Genomic DNA, 22769 nt, shown 5'->3' with positions numbered 1-22769 from the left:
ATTGCAAGAGCATTCCAAAATGAGATCAGCATGGGATTAGATACAACAAATTAATACAGTAGCTCAAGGGTCCAAAGTGGGCTTTGGAGAACACCTTTGAAATCCCTACCAAATAATTATGCACGTTATTAGTGTCAGATTTCATGTATCTCCAACAGGGCATGACACTTGCTGGAGGCCATACAGTGTGCTTCTTTGGCAAAGACTTGTCATTTGTTGAGTTAAAACAAGAGGAGGTAGGCCAAGAAAGCCTTTCTTCCTTCCAAAGTGGATGTGGTTGCCCAGTGACAGTAGTCATTAACAAGGCTCATTTAATGCTCAACGCCACATTAATTATTTTTCCAATGCATGCTTTGGCAGACTGAGAAATTGCAGCTTATACCTGACTTATTAATAAAGGAGTCTTTTCTCTTGGCATACAGGGGACCTACGCAAGCAACTCCTCTTCACTGCCAATGTAAGCTACATGTATAAATTCCATATGCATCCCACCGGGTGGCCAAGTGTCTAGGAAACCATACCCCTTACGCACAAGTCATGCTTGGCAGAGACATTTTGATTCCACTGGGGATATCTAAATACGCTCTTAAAGGTCCAATGTACTGTTAATGTTTAAGCCAAACCAAGTCAAGGGGAAAGTTTTCCAGTTTTAAAGCAAAACTGAAGTGACTAGTTATAACACTCTAGAGAACTCAGTGGACATTGGCTGGGTCACAGAAAAAGGTGGACAAATAATTTGTAGGTGGCTATTCATTAGATGTCTTTCATTTCTCTTTTCAGCACTCTCTGAAGGATCCTGACTTTAACGCTGTGCTATTGCCCCACGAGCAGGCCACAGACTCTCCCTGCACGTCTACAGAGCTATGGACTGGCTCTCCCCTTATCTATGAGTCCAATTATGTCTTTGAATGTGCACTTCCCTTTCCAAATTGCTGACTCTGCATTGCTCTGCTTCCTCTAACATCATTCTGTGCCAACCACTCCGGCAATCAGGCGCTTTCTTCTTTCCTTCACGAAACTCACTGTTTCCCTCCAAGAGTCAGTTCTGCCCCCCTACACTCCAACACTTACTTCAAAATAACTACCCTAGCGTCTACACAGTGCAGCCGCTGTTTCAAAATAATTTCAAAATAGAGGTTGCTGTACAGACACGGAATAGAGCCTATGTTGAAATAAGCCCTGGTGAGTCCCCCGGCTCTATTTCGAAATAGGCTCTGTCTGAGTAGACATTGTATTTAGAAACAGACGAGGGCTATCTCAAAATGCATTGTGTGTGTAATGGCAATCTTTCAAAATAAGCTATTTTGGAATAGCTCTTCTGGAATAGTTTATTTCGAAATAGTGCTGCCCTGTAGACATTCCCTTAGGCCGCATCTACACTGCCCCTCCCTTTCAGAAGAGGTACGTAACGGCATCAGTTTGAAAATGCTAATGAGGCGAAGGGGGCTTTTGAAATCAAGGTTTCCTTTCGAAGGAACCCCGTCTATATGGCTATTTTACATTTTGAAAGCAACACTTTCGGCGCTCTGGGTGGCCACCCTTATGCAGATGAGGCGCTGACTATTTCTATCAGTGCCACGTTAGCATTTTCGAACTGCTGCATTTACACACCCATTCCAAAAGGGAGGGGTAGAGTAAACGCAGCCATAGAGGGCCACTTATTTAACTCTCCTTATCTGGTTTTCCTGCTCTCAGAGAAGTGCTCTGCTGCTGCCCACGTTTCACTATTACTTGCTAGCTGCCCTGCCCCATTGCTAGCTACCATCTATTCCCATGCAGCAGGGTTTTGGTTGGAGGGTCATTCCTAGGCCCTCTTATCCGGCTTTTTGCCAAAGGGATGGGAAGGTGGTTTTGTGTGCACAAAAACAATGAGAAGTCCTGTGGCACCTTAAAGACTAACAGATTTTTCAGAGCACGAGCTTTTGTGGGCAAGCTTATGCTCCAAAAAATCTGTTAGTCTCTAAGGTGCCACAAGACTTCTTGTTATTTTTGCGGATACAGACTCACACGGCTCCCCCTCTGATATTTGTGTGCACAGGAATGTGTAAGTGGCCCTCCCATTAAAAAAAGATCAGGCTTGTACAAATCCTCGATCCATCAAGGGATAGTGGAGGGGTGCGGCAAGAGCTGTCTCAGCAGTAGGATAGAATGTAAGTGGCTGTGCAGACCAGCGGCCAAAAGTGGTACGGTGCCTTGTGGCTGTAGGCCAGCCCAATTCCAGCTTTGTCAAAGGAGGCTGAATGAGAGCAGGGCCCTTGTGACAGGACACCTTGGAGTATCAGCCCGATCAGAGGTGAGAGAATGTTCAAAGTACTGAGTCAAAGAAACAAGGTGCTGTGGCAACAAAGGAGAAGGGACAGATGTCCAGCACAAGCCACAGCCAATAAAGGATCAAAAAAGAGAAGTGAGATCTCTGAAACTGTCTAAGAGCTTCTTTCAGCAAAAACTCTGACAAAAAACCACAAGAGGCCAATGCAGTGAAATAATAACCACCACCCCCTATTCTATCCCGGAACCTCACTGCTCTAACATGGTCAAAGGCCCCATCCTGTCATATTGAAATTTATCATCTCTCTTGGGGACACTATGTCTTTTAAGCCTTTTTTTTTTTAAATAGAGCAAGTGCAGTGGATTTTAGAGACACAAATACAGATCATACTAATTTTGGCAGTCTGTGAGTCTCCTGAGGTGTAGGCCCCCAGTCTTTCTGCGAGGGCCAGTCATTAGGGTGACTAGGCTGAGACAGGCTAGCAATTAAGATATTGTGGACAGGCTGGGAGGACGTGTTTTTCTGTTGACCTGGACCAGCTGAAAGTGTCTGTTGCCTCAAAGGTGGAATTATGCAAGTGCTGAGAGGATCGTACATGTGCCTACTACGGATCTAATTAAACACATGCTTGTGCTGAAATCTGGGTCCAGTTCAGACCACAAGGGCAGCAAGGTTCAAATGGACTCAGATTTAACTTTGCACAACCCTTGTTCTTCCCATATGTGCCATCTTATCCCTTCTCCCCTTCCTGAGGCTGCCATTTCATCCTCACTTTTAATTGTTCCTTTTACATCAGATTTTGGCAGCTAGGATCTGGCTGACAGCCAACACACCAAAGCAGGGGTTGGCGTGAGGGGACTGAGGCACAGCCATTTCTCCAGTTCTCCGTGGGAATGTATCTGGCTGTCCTGCTCCAATCCATGCATCTCTCAGGACTGACCAGGGTGGCTTGATCCACAGCCTCATCCTTTCTTATGGGAGTGACTGACACCCCCAGGACCACTAGAAGGGAACAGTCCTTGTTCTCCCACCTCCTAGAAGGAACGCCACTGTCCCCACTTCCCCTCCCAACCGCACTATCAGTCAGGGTCGATCGTCCAGGGTTTGATTTCATGCACCTGGCAGGGACACATGAAGTAGAATTATCAAGGACTGACAGCCAACCCCCGTATGCCTCAATCTCGCAAGGAGTAAGGGAGGACGGCCACGTAAGTCAATTGTACAGAAGTCAATTCTAGCTATGCAACTGCAGTAGCTGGAATTACGTATTTACACTCGACTTTAAGGCCTACTTAAACCACACTGGAGCCACCTCCTAGTGCCTACATAGCCGGCCGTTCCCCCACTCCTCTGGCAAGGCTTCTTTATGCTTGTCTCTGCACAGCCTCACACTTGGATTCTTGTCACTTGCTACGTATTTGTCCGCAAAAGACATCAAAGGCTTTATCAGTCACCGCAGATGTGACAGCTGAAGTGGGCTGGTCACACCAGGTCCCACGTGGTCACTGGGAAATAAAATGGCCGAAGAGTCAGCTGGGTTGCTAATGGGGTGTCTGTTTTTAGGGTGGCATGGGGGGGGCAAATTTGCCGGGGGCAGGGGCTGCTTTCCCACTTGCCCACCTCTCCCATGGAAGAGAAGCTCACTGGCTGCTGCAGTTCTCCTAGGAGGGGCGGAGAGAGAAGGAGGAGCCCAGTGGTTCATGGCAGCGCTTTTCCCTCCTGCGACATAGATCCTTTCCTCCCCCATCTCCCACCCCCCCTTGCAGCATCTGGCCTCTTCTGCAGCTCCCCCCATATCCCAGCCTGGGAAAGTGGCAGTTAAAAGCTCCAGGAGCTGAAGGAGGAGTGGAGGTGAGGGGGGAGGGCAGAGCAGATGTGGAGGCAGGACTGATTTGGAGCTGCTGAGACATTTGTGGGGGTAGGGTGATGTCAGTGTGATGACAAATCCCTGCCCCTGTTCCCTCCCCCCTCTCGGCCCCAGCACTTTTTTCAAATCACTTTAAGTACCATATGAGACAAACAGGCAGAGACCCAGGCACTAGTTCATCCCCTGCCGTGTCCCAATCAAGAGAAATTACCACTCCTATTAAGCAGCAGTCACTACCATGAAGCTTCATTAGGCTTAAACTGGTTCCCTGGGAGAGATCCCAATTAAATCAGTTTCCCAGTTAAGCAAGTCCAAATTGGGTGGAGAGTACCATACCTTTTAAAATGTGCCTGAATTGGCTCTTTTGGCAAGTACACAAACAGATGCTTAGTAATACTCCATGCTTAGCCAGCTCTTTACATTTCCAAACTGCAGAACAGTGCCTAACAATTTCACAATTAACTAAACAATTAGCCACTGGATGGAATTCTATTTATTTATATTTAAAATAGGGACCTCTATCTCACAGGAGCTAGACACCCTAATACACTTAATCATGCAGTAAACACTATTAAACCTTAAAAGCATTACTTTTATTCCACAGTTTTGTAGGCAGGCCAGCCAGATGCCTACTCCCTTTAGCATCGTCACCCTTCGCCTGAGACCCCATCGACCACGTCTTTTCTAGTACCTTAGAAGTCCCCAAATGTAGGCTATTTCAGAGTACAAGGAAACAACTTCCAGATTATTGCAGCCTTCACAGAGAAAAGCCAGCCAATCACCATATGAATTTAACATAGGGCATCACAACTATTCAAAGAGACAGTTTGGACTATGTAATAACAACTTTCCCCTTGGCAGTGAGATGCTTTTTAATGCTCAGTAGCCAATCCTCAGTTAAAATTAATTTTGATTATGGTTATGAACATTTTTTTTTTACAACTGACTGTCTTATGGATCTTATGAATTTTGGGTTTGATCCAAAGCCCATTTAAGTTAGCAGAAAAACTTCCAATAATTCCAGTGGGCTTTGGCTCAGGCTCATGGTAAGATTTTTTTGTTAAAAAGGGAACACATATATTGCCATATTGTGTGCAACGTAACAGTTTGCATGAAAATCTTTTAGCAGAAATTGCCAGACCAACAGTCTATTGTCATAAGGGCCACTGCAGTGTTTTCTTCTTCACAGAATATCCATATTATTGTTTTAATAAAGATTCCATAAAACAAGAATTATTTATTCAGATCTTCCTGTCACTTCCTCCAAATATCAGATCAGTCAAAATGGAACCTGCATCTCAGCTTAACCTGAGTTTGTAAAACGCAAACCTGGGTTGTTTTAGTTTTGCAAAAGTCAAAACCCAGCTGGGAAGTGTTTTGTAAAACATCTCCAGCTTCATTTTCAAAGGCTGAACGAGCCTGAATTAAGCCAGGTTTGCATTTATTAAAAATAGTAAAAATAAATCAGAGGAAAACAATTTTATAATGCATGTAGGATCCGGATCCACAAAGCAAAATCTAGTGCACTAACAAGTGAAATTAATTTTAGTTATAACCTGGAACATATAGAACATGACATGCTTGAAACAATTGTGCTTCAACATGCCATTATGGGTGTTTAAACTTGACAAGCTTTCCTAATAAAATATTTTCATGCAGTTGCTTACCAGATGCACAGGTAAGAACTGGAAGGTTTCCCTTGTTGGAGAATTTCCTCCTTCGGATGCTGTGGTTTTAGGTACAAACACTGTACATGGTTTTCACCAGAGCTCCCTTTCCAGACACAACAAAGGTGTTCTGTGCTTAGCTACACCGAAATTATGTGACAGACAAATGTTTTGACTCTTTTTCCTACACTTTTTCCTACAATAAAGTATTTCCTATGTTTTCTTTTAAAAGTAATTACAATTAAAACGGGATGGTTCAGTATTTACCACATGCTGGGATGTCACAAAGCTCAGACTTGAAATTTTCATCTAAGGTAAAGCACCATGGGGCTTCCTTCTGATTCCCTGGATTTCGACAATAAGAATGGCCTCCATTTAATTCAGGGTATCTGATGGCAGTGAAGGTATGTGTGTGTGGATACTGAGAATTCCACGGCTGGCACTGACGTCCAGATTTTGTCACACTGACGGTCCCACGGTAATCTACTCCGGTACTGTTGTAACATCTATGATCTAAAAAACACAAAGGCACCAGGGAGTCAGAATGTTTCTGTGCAAAGTGATCACTAGTTGGTCTAAGACTGAATAATTAACTTCCAGGAGACTGAACGTAATTCTACTGGTCTGGAAACCCAATTCAAGGAATAAGGGGACTTAATTTGCTGCGGCTGTAACACTGGGCCTGCTTCACATTCACATTCCTTGGAGGATTTAAAGCTTATGCCTCAGTAATGAAAAGAGCTCAGTCCAAATATTTTTAATATAAAATGCATACGAAGAGTCAAAACTACAGTGGGGACCTGAATCACATTCATTTTTTTGCTCTTAAGGTAAAGAACACATGGGGGTGGGGTGGGGATGACAATATAAATAAATAAATAAATACTATTTTGGACATATAAACATTTGATAGCCTCCAGTTAATGCTTGTAGTTATGCCTTAGAATAGCATCTTAGGCAACTACAGTCAAGGGCCTGATTCTCTGAGCCTTACTCATGTTGACTACTCCTTAATCACACCAGCAGAAACACTAGAATATACTCCAGCAAGGATGTTTCACTTGGGACCCTTTGGTACGTCTACACTACAGAGTTATTCTAAAATATCTTATTCTGGAGTTATTATTCCAGAATAAGATATTCTAGAATAACTCATCTACACCACTGGAAAGCCCCAAAATAAGCAAAACTTATTCTGAAATAGTGTGTCCACACACAAGAGAGCCTATTTCAGATTAGAGGTCCCGAGTTTTCAGAGTTCAAATGCACTGGGGGCAGAGTGTGATTAGATAAAACCTTTACACACTAACCTGACAATTCTTGCACAAGGCACTAAATCAGCAACTTTTACTTACTTTTATTTATAGGATCTGCCATAGGAATCCCAATCCGGATACAATTTACAGCTTCTGGGCTATCTGGCTGAGGAAGATCTTCACAGTTTGGTAGCTTTAATCTCATCAGAATCATAGGATTGGACCTTGCAAAAATATACTCTGTCTGACAAAGGACATTTTCCAGAATTTCACATTCATCACGGCACAGATCCCGGGGTTTTGGTGCTGGTGAGGTATCATCGCAGTATGGGAAAGCATAGTGGCATAAAGAAGGAATGGCAAACTGGGAGCATTTATCAGACAAGTGACTGGAAGTGCCGATCATAGTGAAGGCAGCTGCAACATACAAAAAGATATTACTTGATGACAGAACTTTTAGGCTCAACAGCATAACCCCTACATTGTACACATTTGACAATGGCAAATTACTAACGTATGAAGAACAAATTCATTTTCTCATGAATTATAGTAATAACAAGTATTTCAGAACATTAGGTTCTACAGGGGACAAATGCACATTCTAGAAATACAGGAGAATGATTGGTATAATATTTGTTTCAGTGACAAAAAATAAATTTGGTGTCAACGTTACAGTGATTTCAAACCATCTCAAATTTGATTTGTTTTGCTTTTTCCCAAGTAGCTCATAACATCATCTAAATACTTTGTTGCTTACATTACTTTTACCTGAAGGGTAAGCACAGCTGGTTCTACTGAACACAGAACAACAAAAATACTGTATAGTTACATAGAGCACTTTTCATCCCAAAAGGTCCCAAATCACTTTATACATAAACAGATGGGGGGCAGGGGTTTGAACTGCTGAATAGGTAAGGAATGTTTCCATCACTGCTGTGATACAATGTTGTGACAGTCCATGGCAACACTGTGCAACACTATATGGAAAGAAGTCAACCACAAGAGAGTTTTAGACCACTGGGGAGAGTCATTACCTCAGCTGGACTCTGGCCATAGTCAAAACACCTGATGATCTGGGAAAGTACCACTAAGTCTTTTCAAGAGATCAAGATCCTTGTTTCACGCCTCATCCCACACAGGGCCCTTCCTGGAGAACAGTACCTTGGTGTGGCTATGATTTGAAGGAGTGGGTCTGTCCCACAAAAGCTCATCCCCTAATAAATTATTTTGTTAGTCTTTAAAGTGCTAGTGGACTGCTTTTTTGTTTTGACTTGCAAGAATGCCAACTGTTGAATTACTTTCACAGCCCTCTTCGGCATCCAGGGTTTTCCTTAACAAGTCTCTTAACCAAGTAATGACCCAGCTTGTCCTTGTTCAGCCTTCATAATCAGCTGGGCTCACAGCACAAGAGACGTTAGATGTGAGCCATACTTACCTCTTATTCTTAATAAACCATATATACATTTGGGGAAGCCAATATGCAGATACATACAGCAATTAAAAACCTTTCATGCTTGATATGAATTCCATTCAATTGAAAATATACTATAGACCAGTCCTAATTAGGCTTTACTTTGGAGAAACACATAGAACATGTAAAGGTAGCAAAAGATGTTATGCTATGAGGGGAACAAAAGAAGTATTACAAGTTAAATCTCTCTAGTCCAGCACCCTAGAGACCTGACTGGGGCAGAAAGAAAGAATCTCACAGACCATGGGAGCTCAATATTATGTAGCAACTTTACCAACACCTCCACTGCTTCCTGGGCTCTTAGAAGATATATGGGGTAAATTACAGCTAAATAACACTAACAGCCATGACTGGTGGCTGAAAACAAAATTTATGGGACCACAGGAAACTTGGCCACATCTGTGACAAGTGGTTTTCTGTTTAACTAAAATCATGCCAAATTACAGATGCTGCCAGATGAAAGAGTGATGGACTAGAGAAGTTCAACGTGTAGTCACAAAAGGCTCTAGCAGTTCTCTGGAAAAAGGTACATATTTTTGAGGGCTAGGAACAAAATGCTTTACCTGTAATCTGATTTTCTATTTCACCCTGCATATGTACAGACTCCATATAAATTGTTCGATTCCCAATAAATCTGGCACAAGCAATCCCTCTATATGGCTGGCAAAAACCATCCTCTTCATACTCATCACTAAAAACAATCATACATACCAAAAGTTAAAACACAACATAATTTAAATAGAATCACTAGCAAAAAGTCATTAGAGGGAACCCACATTTATATTATTATAGGTATTTTTGAGGGTTCTACTCTGTCTGTTACTTTGTAATTCACAATGGGTGAAACTGTCCCCCTGCAGAGGGCCTGCATATAGCCCTCCACACCACTCAATACCATGTTAAGGAATTAAATGGTATTTAAGTGTAGAAGGCACTGCACAGACTTCACACCCTGTCTGAATTTACTGGTAAAAGATTCTGTTTCTGGTTTTCAATCTCCTCAAAAAGCATGACAGAGTGAAATGTGTGCAGCCTACATGCTTACTCTTTGAAGTTCAATTTTTGTGAATGCGGGTAACACAATATTACAGGTCAGTTAAAATACAGACCAGTGTTGTGTTAAGTATTTCAATCCTACATGAGGGAAAGACTGTGTTCTGGAATTCTATCCAGAAGAGCAAACTGAATGGTTGAAAAAAAAATGGATTTACATTTAGTTCATATAACTTACAGACTCTTTCTGCTTCTGCTAATAGGTGAGCTGGAATTCATATGCAGATTTGACACTGACCCCTGTCGTCAAGGACTTAACAGATCCCTGGAGTACCATTCACATTACAATAGGAAATTTCCTATTTAGGTTCTTCCACTTTCTCATCTCTGTTGGAGATGAGCTACATTCACCCTGATTCTATTAGCACTGCTGCCACACTCCTGTCTCTGTATCCCTGGTTTCTTTTCACCATCTGAGGAAGGGAGTTGTATCTCAGGAAAGCTTGTGCCTAACACCCTAATAAAATTATTGGTTTTAAAGTGCTACCAGACTCCTTGCTGTTTTTGTTGAAACAAACTAACAGGGCTACCACTCTAAGATTAGGATAGGAAATTAACAAACCTCAGATAAATGGATCCGACATTTGAACAGAGAATCAACAGCTAATAGCAAGCATGGAGAACAATTCATCTTCTGAAGGCATCAGAGAGAGGGAGCACTGTGGGTCATTTGATGTGGAAAAAGAATTTAGCTCAGTAGTTCCCAACTTTTTCACTGGTGCGGATCCCCAATCTCTCCCCATCTATTCACAGACGCCCAATCACGTCCCCCCAAACCATTCAAGGACCCCCCATCAAAGCCAATTTTAGCTGTTATGTACACTTCATTAAATGAAAAAACAAACTGCAATGCAGATTTTCGGACAGCAATTAATAATAATATTGGAAGATATTTAATTAAAAATAATTTATTGTAACTTTACAATCTATTTAAAGCTTCTTTTCTATGATCATTTTTATTTTTTTCCCCCCACTGACCCCTGCAATGCTCTGTGGGCCCTCAGGAGTCCACAAACCCCAGGATGGGAACCATTGATTTAGCTGCATTGTGTAGCCCTTTGGATTTCACATTTTGAAAATGTGAGATATTGGGAAAACACTTGCAAAGATTGACAGAGTATTTACATAGAGACACCTCAACCTACCCCACATGCCCATCTGAATATATGAGCAGGGCCTAACTATTCATATTGGCCTTTGAATCCTAATGCAGGTAGGCAGTACAACCGAAGTTATTCATGGGTTATGAATGGGGAAAGAGAACTTTGATATCACCCTACAACAGACCGTGTAAAAGCCATCTTCTTCTGGGTGATGTTTTTTATTAACATTTTATTCACCGCCAGGTTATGACATAGATAGAAAAAAAATCAGATGTGCTTTAAATCAGCCTGCCATTCAACAAAGATACTTTCCTCCTCTTCCCCACCGACACTAGATGCAAATCTCTTGGAAATACAAATTACAAATAGACTCCTTGGTGCCTTCCACTAGGTATGCACAACCTACGTCAGGGGTGAGCAAACTTTTCATATCAGGCCCCACTTTTCATCCTTGAAATTAGCAGGGTTCCCTCACCTCAGTCTGTCTAATGTAATCCAATCTGATGGAAAATTCCATCATGCTCACATGAGAAAAAAGGCCCTTTTGGCACGCGTAAGAAAATCATTATGCTGAACATAAAAACTTTATTAATGAATATATAAATGTGAAAACACAGACATAAAAAGAGTAACATATTTCAAAAAATTTAAGGAGATGGATGAGCCTGACACCCATCAGTCAATCTTGCTGCACCCCGCCTTATGAAGTTTCACGCCCCCCCGCCGGAGGGGCCTTCTCTCACTTGTGCACCTCTGGCCTAAATTATCCAATGTCTTGGGGAGTTACAGACATCAAAGGGGAGGCGGTCCCAGGCACCTTTCAGGACACCTGATATATCTTCCAGCACTTTCTAGTAATTATCCCACTGTGCAGAGAGCAAAATCCACAAATCAAATCAAGTAATGCACAACTGCGAGCAAAGGGAAGGGACTGAGGGGATGCACTTCCTTATTTAAAACTACTGGGGCTGCAGATTCAGCTTCATCCAGTGACTGCTCCAAAGGAACTGAACAGTTAAGAACATAAGAATGGCCACACTGGGTCAGACCAAAGGTTCATCCAGCCCAGTATCATGTCTGCCGATAGTGGCCAATACCAGGTGCCCCAGAGGGAGTGGACCGAACTGGGAGTGGACCATAATAATCAAGTGATCTCTCTCCTGTCATCCATCTCCAGCTTCTGACAAACAGTGGCTAGGGCCACCATTCCTTACCCATCATGGCTAATAGCCATTAATGGTCCTAACCTCCATGAATTTATCTAGGTCTTTTTAAAACCCTGTTATAGCCTTAGCCTTCACAGCCTCCTGTGGCAAGGAGTTCCACAGGTTGATTGCGCACTGTATGAGAGTTGAGCTGCTTTGTAAGCTACAAGTTTTGTAAGCTACAAGCTACAGTCATATCTGGCATCCCTGGGAGCGGGAGGCTTCCAGATATTCAAATATTCTGGATAGCCATAGCCATAGCCATATATAACAACAGAGAGGTATACCTAGCAATGCATAACGCTAAAGAAAATCAAGATTAGATATAAAGAACCAAACAAAAATGTATGCAGAGTACTTTATTTACCAACAACAGTAGTATCATACACTATAAACTCATACTGTATTTGCTGCATTTATTTGTATTTACTTTCACTATACCATACTTAAGGAAAATATAACTAAAATTCACTTATGGTTAAAATGATGGTTATTTGAGAGTTCTGGATAACAGAATGCTGGATATGAAAGGCTGCGTTTACACTAGCAAGTTCTTTCACAAGATTTTTTGAAAGAAGGGTCTCTTTCGAATGATTCAGAAAAAGTGTTCGTTTGATAGTAAATCAAAAGAATGCAGCACTCCTTTTGTAATTGCTCTTCCTTTCCCGTTTCAGGGATAGCACTCCCTTTCAAAAGCTTCTTTTGAAAGAAAATGTGTAAACACTCTGCAGGCCCTTTTTTGAAAGAGCAATCTTTGTGGTACCTGATTTTTCGATCCCTGGCCCATTCTTTCAAATGAGTGGGGTCTGCGCAGACACTCTCTATCGAAAGAGCAAATCACACTTTTGATCTGCTTTTTTGGGTGTGGATGCACTCTTTAGAAAGAAGTTCTTTTGGAAGAGATCTTCCATAGACATAGCCTTTATTTACTATAATGACATTCCTCTTGCCTTGCGCTTTTTTCTGTTAGAAATACAATCACGTCTCATGTGCTCTGTCTTACAGTAAAAGTACAGAACAACGTGAGAAAGGATCAGTTGGCCATTCTACCTCTTTGGTTACACTAATAAATATAGGGTTAACATATCTGAACTTTCAAAAAAGAGGACACCCCTGAGAGTGAGTGTATCTGTATCAGTGTCTACCAACTCAGGTTGTATTGATGTCTTATATATTGTTATATATTATATAACACGTTAACACAACCTGAGTTAGTAGATACCGATACAGTTGCATTCCCTCTCAGGAGTGTCTTTGTTATTTTGAAAGTAAAAGGGAAGGTCTGAACTTTACTGACAGATGATAGTGCATTGCTTTAAGATTTTTTTTTAAATCATTTTCTTTTTCATTTGGTTCTTTTAATATATTTGCAAACACATGGATGTTTTGCCTAGAACTTCCTTACTGCATTTGGATTCTGGGGAAGTTTTCCAAGTGTCATTACTTTTGGATACATATAACAACTCCCTGTATTGAATTTGCACTGTACTCAGGTGTCAGTAACATTTAAAGGAGCAAAGCTTGCAAAAGGTAGTTGCTTGCATTTTATACCTCTGAAAAACAATCTGCACCTTTCTGATTTAAACAGGAATGCATCTTCATTTTAAAATACTGAGAAGAAAAGTCTCAGAGCTGCATGGTGGCTTTCTCAATCATAGGATAGGTTTTGTTTGAATATTCTGCATTTGTTAGAGATATGGCATTCTGACTGATGGTAGTGACAGATGTCCAGTGTGAAAAACAAATGAAGAACATGCAGTACAGATCTCTAGTGCTGAGCAGAGAGGAGAAATATGTCTTCATGTTGCTCATGCAACATGTTCCACTATCTACTCTATTGCCACACAACAAACCCCACACAAAACCATGGGTTTTCACCTTGGAGTTGTGAACCATGTCAGGGGGTCGCAACTAGCTTCTCCTTCAGCATATTGGTAGCTACAAGGGAAATCCTCCCTAGATTGCAGCTGGATGGGGCTAGGAAAAGGTCATAGCATGTAAAAGGCTGAGAATGATTTGCAAAGAAATTACTATAAAATATTGAGATTGTTCTTCTTCTATTAACTTACTTTTTGGATTAAAAAAAGAAATCTCTCAACTGGCAATAACTGTATCACTCTTGGGCACTAGCTGCCTTTACTGTAATCATATAACCACAGAAGTGTAAGATAGGAAGGGACCTTAATAGTGCAGCCTCCTGCATTCAAAACAGAAAAGTAATGACCACACCATTCTTGACAGACATTTGTTGAACCTGTTCTTAAAAACCTCTCAGGGTGGAGATTCCACAACTCCCCGCTGTAATTTGTTCCAGTGCTCAACCACCCTGACAGTTAGGAATCTTTTCCTAATGTTCAACCTAAACTCATCTTGCTGCAGTTTAAGATCATTGCTTCTTATCCCATCTCAGAGATCGAGGGGAATAACTTTTCACCAGCCTTCCTCTGACTAATTCTAATTAGCCCACATCGTTCCTGAAACTTGGTGGCCAAAACTGGACACAATGCTCAAGCTGAGGCTCTCTAAGGCAATAAGAATATATAAAAAAATAAAGCCCCCAAAACCAGAAAGTGACTAACCCCAAATAATTCATATTCTCAGGTTCTCCCTTTTCCTTCTCACACAGGGACAATTCTGATGCCTTCCCAGTGTTAGCATGTTTTATAGTTTTGTTCTTCTCTAATTTCACCCATTTAGGATATCCCTAAAATGTAAACAGTGAGGACAACAAAACACAAGGGCACTTATAAACTATGGCTCCTTACATACAGGTATTATGAAGAATAAAAAGGCACTTTCAAAGATACAAAACGGCTACAGACAATCACGCCATCCACCACTGGGTTTAAAGAGTATTCTAGCTCAGCTACATCACTGTGATATCAAAATGCAAAGGTGCTTTGTGATGTGAATTCATGTTGCTGTTTCTTAAAAAGGTTATTCAGTTGCCAATGATTCCAATTCCATTCAGTCCTCATAACTTTCTGGCCCTTTTCCCAGTGAATACTATGCAAGTAACATACAAAAGTAGTAGAAGAACTGAGTGCAGCAGGCACTCATAGGAAGGCTGTGCAGGACAAAAAAATGCTTTTCATGAAGGTCATGTCTTATTTGAGATGGAGATGCAGTATGGCTTAAAATATAACTGTTTTCATTTTTTAAGAATCAGAAAAAAGAAAAGTCAAAAGCAGAGCTAGAGGTGAACAGAAAAAGATATAGGGACAAATTCTCCTCTTAGTGAAAAAAATGCTTTTGTTCTGGTGCATCGTGACAGAAGTTAGTCCAACACCACAAATCACTGGAAAGCTCCTTGTCAGCTCAGTGTACTGCACTATGGCGCTGTTGAACCAAAACTGCATCACAGTACACTGCCTTCTTGTTGCAGTGTGATGCCACTGGGAATTTTTGAATGACCCTTAGTGTACCTTGTGACATGAAACAAACGCCTCTTTATTACTATCCTTAGACAGACCCTGTTTAGGTGATAGCAGAAAATAAGTTAAGTAGAAATGGACTGAAATTTTCAACTTTGTAATTTTTTTCAGTGACAAACTGTTCTCAATATTAAACACCCGATCTATTCTTTGTTATTCATCAATGTAGTCGTAATTTACAGTAGCTATCACTTACTCACTTTATCCAATATGTCTGCCAACTCTATTTTAGAAATAGGAATGTCACTGCAGAGCCAGATTTGTAGTTTAAAATCAGTTTCTTTAAATAACTTTCTTTTCTATTCTAGTTCTTTTCTATATTACCAGCATTTGCCAAAATCCAACTAATGCACCTCATATAAAACACTGTTTTCCACATGGCTATTAATTCCAGCAAAATTTAAGGGATGGAACTTAGATCTAGGGACTTGCTTTAGCAACAGTCATTGCTTTAAGATCAAGATGTTAACGTGAGTTAACTTTAGATGAATTCACTGAACCAGTAGATAAACAAGCTAGAACAGAGGTTCTCAAATTTTGTGGTACTACAACCACCTAAAATGTTAAATGAATTTCTGTGACCCTCCCCCCCCAACTGCTCCACGAGTAAACCTAATCATTTTATTGGGATTAGGCTTGGACAAGAAATAAATATGCCAATAACTTTTGATAGCTAATTTTTTTTATTGAAAATAGACAAAATCTGAACTTTGGATTGTCCCTTGTGAAGAATTTTTCACTTTTCCCTTGAAGAAGTAGCAGTAGAGGGTAACAAAGGATTAGTCCTTAATTTTACTTCTCAAAAGTTACATGCTTAAGAACATGTGACCCAACAGTGGGGATATTTTTCTTGAGAGGAACTGAGTTCATAATGAATAGTAAGAAATAGCAGAAATCTCTTCCATTTAACAGTATAATTATTTGTGTGGGCATTCACATGGGCTATTTTTATTATATATGACACAGTGTACCATATATACAGATTAATCGCACATTATTTATCTTTACATTATTAACTGCATAATATCTTTTATCTGTATTCTTGTTCCAACTTCACATAAAATAAAATTTAAACATTTTTACTTGGCAGGAATCCATTACAGCAAACAGACAAATAATATTGTCTCATACTTTCCAAAGGAGCACAAAAACCAGTTACCTGCGTCTTTAGAAAATGGGAACATTTTGGTACTGTTTCATAACAATATTGCAGAAAGGAAATGGTTGCATTGTTCTTCAGAAAGGAAGAAGAATGTCCAGGCTTGTATGTCACTCTACAATTTCAGAGAAAGTGATGTCTGCGATAATATAGTCTACTCCAGTTTACATACCCATTTAAAATCACAAGACAGTTATAGTTTAGTGTCCAGGAAAAATTAAAACAGAGGGATATCAATAACGAGACTAGAATAGTGAAAACAAGAGTGAGTTTGAAGGTGATGGATAAGATCTGGTAAAGCAAAGCAATTAGCTTAGGAATGAAGCTGAGCATCTTGAAAATGTGTGTATTCAGCAGCATGTTGTACAGATGTGAGACATGGGTGATGATGAAAGATTTGAAAAGAAGGACATTGGCAATCAAGAAGAGTTGTTATAGAAAGATCCTGAGAATAGGATGGATGCAGAAGGTCACCAGTGAGGAATTACATAGGAAGATACAGCTGAAAGAGAACCTACTGCAGAAAGTTATACAACAGAAGTTACACGTATTTGCTCATATCTGCAGAATGAACAATGAACAAAAAATCAAGACCCTGGTATTCGGCATAATGGACGGTTCAAATAGGAGAGGCAGACCCACGGAGAATGGGTAGATGATATAGTAGATTGGTCCAGAGCTGGTTTATAGAAACTAAGCCACTCAACACTGGACAGGGAAAGATGAAAGGAAATAGTGAGGGAGGTATCAGACACCAATGGACGCTGAGCCCATGGTTGTTGTTGATGATATCAGTAACAAGAAAAGTAAAATTTGTTCTAATTAATGTATGGGGGGAGTCCTCTGGGACCACTCAGATTCCTAACTTCAATGAATTTTACATATTACTTTCACATCTGACTTTATCATTCTTCTACTTGGCAGCTGACTGTTGCATACTCCACAGTGATAGGATATTGCCTCAGGTGCATGGGCAGATAAAGAATCTACAATAATATATATGAGTTCAGATTGCTATTTAATGCCCAGTGCTGTGGATAAGGATTGGGACTTTTATTGCACTTGGTCCTAAGCAAACAGTGACACAATCACTCCCGTACAAGATCTTAAAATTTCATGTTGCTCTGAGTATTACTCAGTTCTACCTAACATTTCATTCCTTCTCTCCAACCTGAAGTCATTTCTAGTTTGAGTATTTTTCTTCTGAAAGAAGGCAGGTTTGTGCAAAGACATAAACATGACCAGTGAGAGCTGACATGTGTTTTCTACCAGTGAAAGCAAGGCAGTGCTGGAAGCTGAATAAAATATATTTCTTATGCAATTAATCTCTTGGCAAGGATATATTAGCAATTACTGTATGTTTTTCTTTGTCGTCATTAGAGACTTTTACCGTACCTCTGTATACATAATTCATTTCTTGGAAAGGAAAAAACTGCCTAGAAAAGTCACAGTGACATCCAAAATTAAATATATTTAGCATTCAAGCATTCAATTTAAATATCAACACATTTTTTCAACTGGCATTCTAGTGCCTGAAATTCACTCCAATTATATGCTTTACAATAACTTCTTAATAAAACTCCTCCTAGAAACTCAGCTCACATTCTTGCAAGCAGGAGATCCACAGAACATGGTAGCCAACTGTGTTCTTACTCCATGGAGCAGCAGCTGTAACTGGTTATGAAACAGCACTAGTAATAGTATTGGGATCTTTCCTGGCAGCTTTCTTCATCATGATTCAATATGAACTGCAAGTCATGTGCTTGCAGTTACGAAAATGGCAGGAAACTCCTAGTGCTCATGTTTTGTTTGACAGATATTTTATGGTTATGTTGGATGGAAAAACTCTGGAGGTAGAACAACAACTAATACACAAAGAATCTGAAAACTAGATAAATAAGAGAAAAATCATAAGTGCTAATCACTGTCTCGTCTATCAAACTTTCTTGCTGGGCTCCCTTTCACAGTTCTGATAATCACACATATAAATTACTTAGCCAATTCTCGTTGGATCAAGACTTGTAGATAGGTGTATTTAGTGGAAATCCAACCTCATTCCATCAAGTGGCTGCAAGGAGTCTTAACTGAGGGATGCCAGACTTACTTTCACTCATTATGAGATGGGTTCCTTGATTCTTCAGCATCCCAATACATGATGGATTGATGACAAGGTCAAGCCAGAGTCTCTTATGGGACAGTTTGGAATACTTTCACTCAACCACTGGGCTTAGAAGTCTAAATTAAACACCAGTTCAAATGCAAATTAGATGGAAGGGAACTTTCTCCATGTCACTAGTTAAGCTTTGCTCCAGAGAGATTGTTTGTAACAATGAATTCTTCCAAAATCCTTAAATAGATGACACATGGTACATTTTAAAACACATTTTAGTAACAATGACAAATTGTAACAACTTTACAATCAAACTGCTGTGTCTTTAATGGCCACCCAGATTCAGATCTTTCATGGCTTGGTGTAGCTTTCTTAAGATAAATAGTATCAGTCCAATGTATCTAAGGATCTCCTTAGTTAAACATTTAATTGTTTTCACATGCACAAAAGCTGTTTAAAAGACCTGTTTGACCAGGAAGCTGATATTCCCTAGAGGCATACTACACATGTATACTGTTGCCATATGTGAGAATTATTATACATGCACTTAACATAGTGTAAGACTAGCACATTCTTTAGTATACGATGTGCAGAACAGGATAACTTTTACTTCTCAGAGTTTTCCCCTTCACTGGACCAAATCCTAAAAAAAATTCCCTTACAATTAGCACTGCAGGATTTAACCTTTTAACCATTTAGTCTCTAAGTTTTATAACAGTGATTTTTGCCATTTTTGTAATAAATATTCATGTAGTCATCACAGCTTAATCCTATGGTAAGAAGACAATATTGACCAGGAAAAGTGAGCAGATAAGGCCCATTTCTACGTATGCAAACAAAAATGAGTTCAATTAGACGAGACTTAACACAGAAAGAAACTTATCTGACGAGTCCACATTTCTTTCTCAGATCTCATATTTCTCTTGGTATTTACATAAAAATACCTCAGGGGAACATATAAATCAAACCCTAAAATCCAACAGCAATTATAAGAAATGTCAAAAAATTCAGTTATGGTTAAGAGTACCTAACCTGTAAGGTGAATCTAGACCTGGAAGGACCCTAATTCCCAGCGTAAAGGGGACTTAGAGTTGGTGTAAATATAATTAACACCCATTTTAAGGGGCATCAGTATTGAAGAGATTAAGGCTCTTGAAGGTCCTTAGTAGACACAAGGATAGTTAAAGGCATAGTGATTAGAGCTAGTCAGAATAACAACATTTGAAATATTACGTGTTGTGAAAATCTCTCTACTTACATTATCATGCACGAAATTAAAAAAAAAAAAGTAGCTTTGCTCCTGATTTCTCTCTCTTTCAGAATGCTTGCTTTCACTGCTGACAACTGACAAGATGGAGAAGTTAGAACAACACACGTTTTCGCCACTATCAACACTATAATCACTTTTATTTATGTCTGTACAAGAGCTTGAAACTCTACACATAGACATTTTTGTGAACATGGATGGTAAAACCTGAGCATTTGTCAGGGTTAAGGTGTAAAAGATCTATAACCAAAGGAAAACACATTTAATCAGAGTTATGTGACAATTTTTAATACATACATTTGTAAGTCCTGCAGACTGGCAATGTCTTACTTTCATAAGATTGTCCTGCTATTTTACCAAACGATTTTCTTTCCTCCTTGCCTATGAATCAGTGGTGAATTATCCCATTTCTTGATACTGCCTTCCTAAAGTTCTTGCGCTTCATTGATAGCCTATGTCAGATTGCTTGCTATCTATAAAACTGTATCTGAAGGGACCACCTCTAGAGGAGAATGGTCTACTCCGTAGTTGGCCACTGATGGGACTTCAGATCAACCCCAGCCAAAATGAAGAGTTTTGTAATACAGACTGAGCTGATATAGACTGAGTCCATCTGTGAGTCCACTTTTACTCCCCATCTCATCAAACTGATCAATTTTATTGTCTTTCTTCCCCTAGTCTTTTTCAGTTGATTTGGTTTTGCAGCTATCTTTTAACTCATCCTGTGTGCTGGCAAGTCAATATCTTACACATAATCATAATAAAACACCTTATATCAATCTGGTATTTGTTTTAAAAGTGAACTACATGCATCACCACACACTAATTAAAATGGTGTGTGTGTGTGTGTGTGTGTGTGTGTGTGTGTGTGTGTGTGTGTGTGTGTGTGTGTGTGTGTGTGTGTGTGTTAATTTGCTTAAACTATTATTCAATTGAAAAACTTCATCTTCTGGTAACTTCTATAAGCCAGAATTAGTGAAAAGAAAAACACCCAACACCCATCTAACTGCCCTAAGCAAAATATAATTGTAAAAAATTGCTATTTTAACCTCTATTTTTTATTTAACAGTAGTATACAGCTCAATATTCAAAATTTTAAAGATATTCAACACAATCCAGAATGCATCTCCTAGAACAGTGTTTCTTAAACTTTTTGAGACCATCAAGCACCAAGCAATAACTTTTTTATGCATAAATCCCTCGAAAGTTTTCATAAAAAAATTGTCAGACCAAAACCAATCAACAACACATACAGCAAAAGCAAAATGAAGTAATTGAATCAGGTGTCATAGCAATGAAGAAGTAACATTGTATCTGGTTTTGGTGACAGAAAATATATGCCATCAGTATATGATATCAAAAAAGTGTCAGACCCCCACGGCACACCTGCGAACTGCTACCAGAACACCAGTTTAAGATACACTGTCCTAGAATATCCAAAGGAATTCTAGTGTATTACAAGAGGAGCCTACGTGTGGGAAAACTTGTCTAAATTAGCATTTTAATACAAAGACATAGGACAGGCTTGAGACCTTTTACTGCTGCATGCTTTGCAATATAGTTAGAAGGCCTTAGATTAACTCAGTTTGCATATTACAGTGGCGATAGCCAGGCTGGTGCGCAGTATTCTAATTATTTTCTTCATCGCCGAATTAGACAGGCCTTTTAGGCTATGTGTATGGGATGCATAGGTGGTGGCAAGCGGTCATAGCACAGACACTTTCTCTCTCACACTTCCAGTTAGAGCTGAAGGTTTAGCAGCTTTGGAAGTCTGGCTGGGAGGTATGGACATAGGAGCTCACCTTTAGGTTTAGCAGTTTCAAAATCTGGGCTAAGTATGCACCTCTGTCACATACAACGCAGAAAAGGAAAATAATCCTCACTTATTGGGGTACAGAGAGCATTGCAAGACATATGGCACTCACCCCAGGCCTCTGTTTGCCCACTATACCACAAAATGAAAAAATGAGGAGAGGGTTTATATGAGCCAAAGAACATGAGTAGATTGGGGAAAGAGGGCTAGGCACACAGTGTCCTTTTCCTGGCCCTTACTCCTCCAGTCTACTCACCCAGCTAAGTGCCCTAATGACCCCATTCTTCCTCATTTGGACCCTTCCCATCAGTTTTTGAAAGCTTCAGGAGCTGAAGACACCTTAATTTACAAATATAATAATTAATCCACATGTAAGATGGAAACTTACTGACTGGGGAGGGGTGGAGTGCTTGCCAACATTACTGTTGCTATGGAAGATGGGAATTGTCCTGAGGTTTCATTTAGTTCACTGGAACATTTAAACAAAAAAGATGCACACAAGCCTGAATTCTCTATTACACCTGACTTGTGATTGGATGGAATAGAAAGGAGCAACTATGGCAAGTGGTTACAGACACATGATTCTTGGCTACCTGGCTTAATCAGATGATAAGACCTACTTACAGGAGCTTATACTATCTAGTGATTAGTAACAGAGAGAACACCGTGCTAGTGCTTAGTGCAGCCTGGCTGCACCGTGCCCTTTGGCTGTTCTTGATATCCTGTCAGCATGCCCCTGAAAGAGGTAATGTGTGGGAGATGGTATAGTCAATATTGGGCAGCAGAGATTTCCTCCTGCAGAACACGAATTTTCCAGTTCAAATCACCAGTGGGTTTAAGTTTACTTTGTACCACTATTGATGGTCTAGAGATTCCAGCCCACAGATCTATTTCCACACTGTTAAAGAGCCGTTAAAATAAATAGGCTGGAAATTATAGTCTGAAATTTGTTACTGTCCACTAAATATTTAGAACTAGCCATAAACATTGTATTTTATTAGCCCACCAATTAACATTGTATTTCAATGACACTTGCTTCAAGATGTCTGCAGCACAGTGGCCAAAAGGACATTTGGAAAAATTAAACCTTCAACA

At 40.0% G+C, this 22769-nt stretch overlaps 1 protein-coding gene across 1 annotated transcript in view; it reads right to left on the bottom strand.

Annotated features, from left to right (window-relative positions):
- Positions 1-22769, bottom strand: part of ROR1 (receptor tyrosine kinase like orphan receptor 1) — a 258537-nt gene that overhangs the window by 12171 nt on the left and 223597 nt on the right. Inside the window, exons 5-7 of the mRNA XM_075002828.1 lie at positions 9094-9221; positions 7159-7476; positions 6071-6316 (exon numbers count right to left, since the gene is read on the bottom strand). Coding sequence (XP_074858929.1) covers positions 6071-6316; positions 7159-7476; positions 9094-9221 — 692 coding nt within the window. The remainder of the gene's footprint in view (positions 1-6070; positions 6317-7158; positions 7477-9093; positions 9222-22769) is intronic.

Source organism: Carettochelys insculpta, chromosome 9 (assembly GCF_033958435.1).
Source record: "Carettochelys insculpta isolate YL-2023 chromosome 9, ASM3395843v1, whole genome shotgun sequence".
NCBI lineage: Eukaryota > Metazoa > Chordata > Testudines > Carettochelyidae > Carettochelys > Carettochelys insculpta.
The sequence above is the reverse complement of the archived record's forward strand: the minus strand, read 5'-3'. Positions and strand labels throughout refer to the sequence as shown.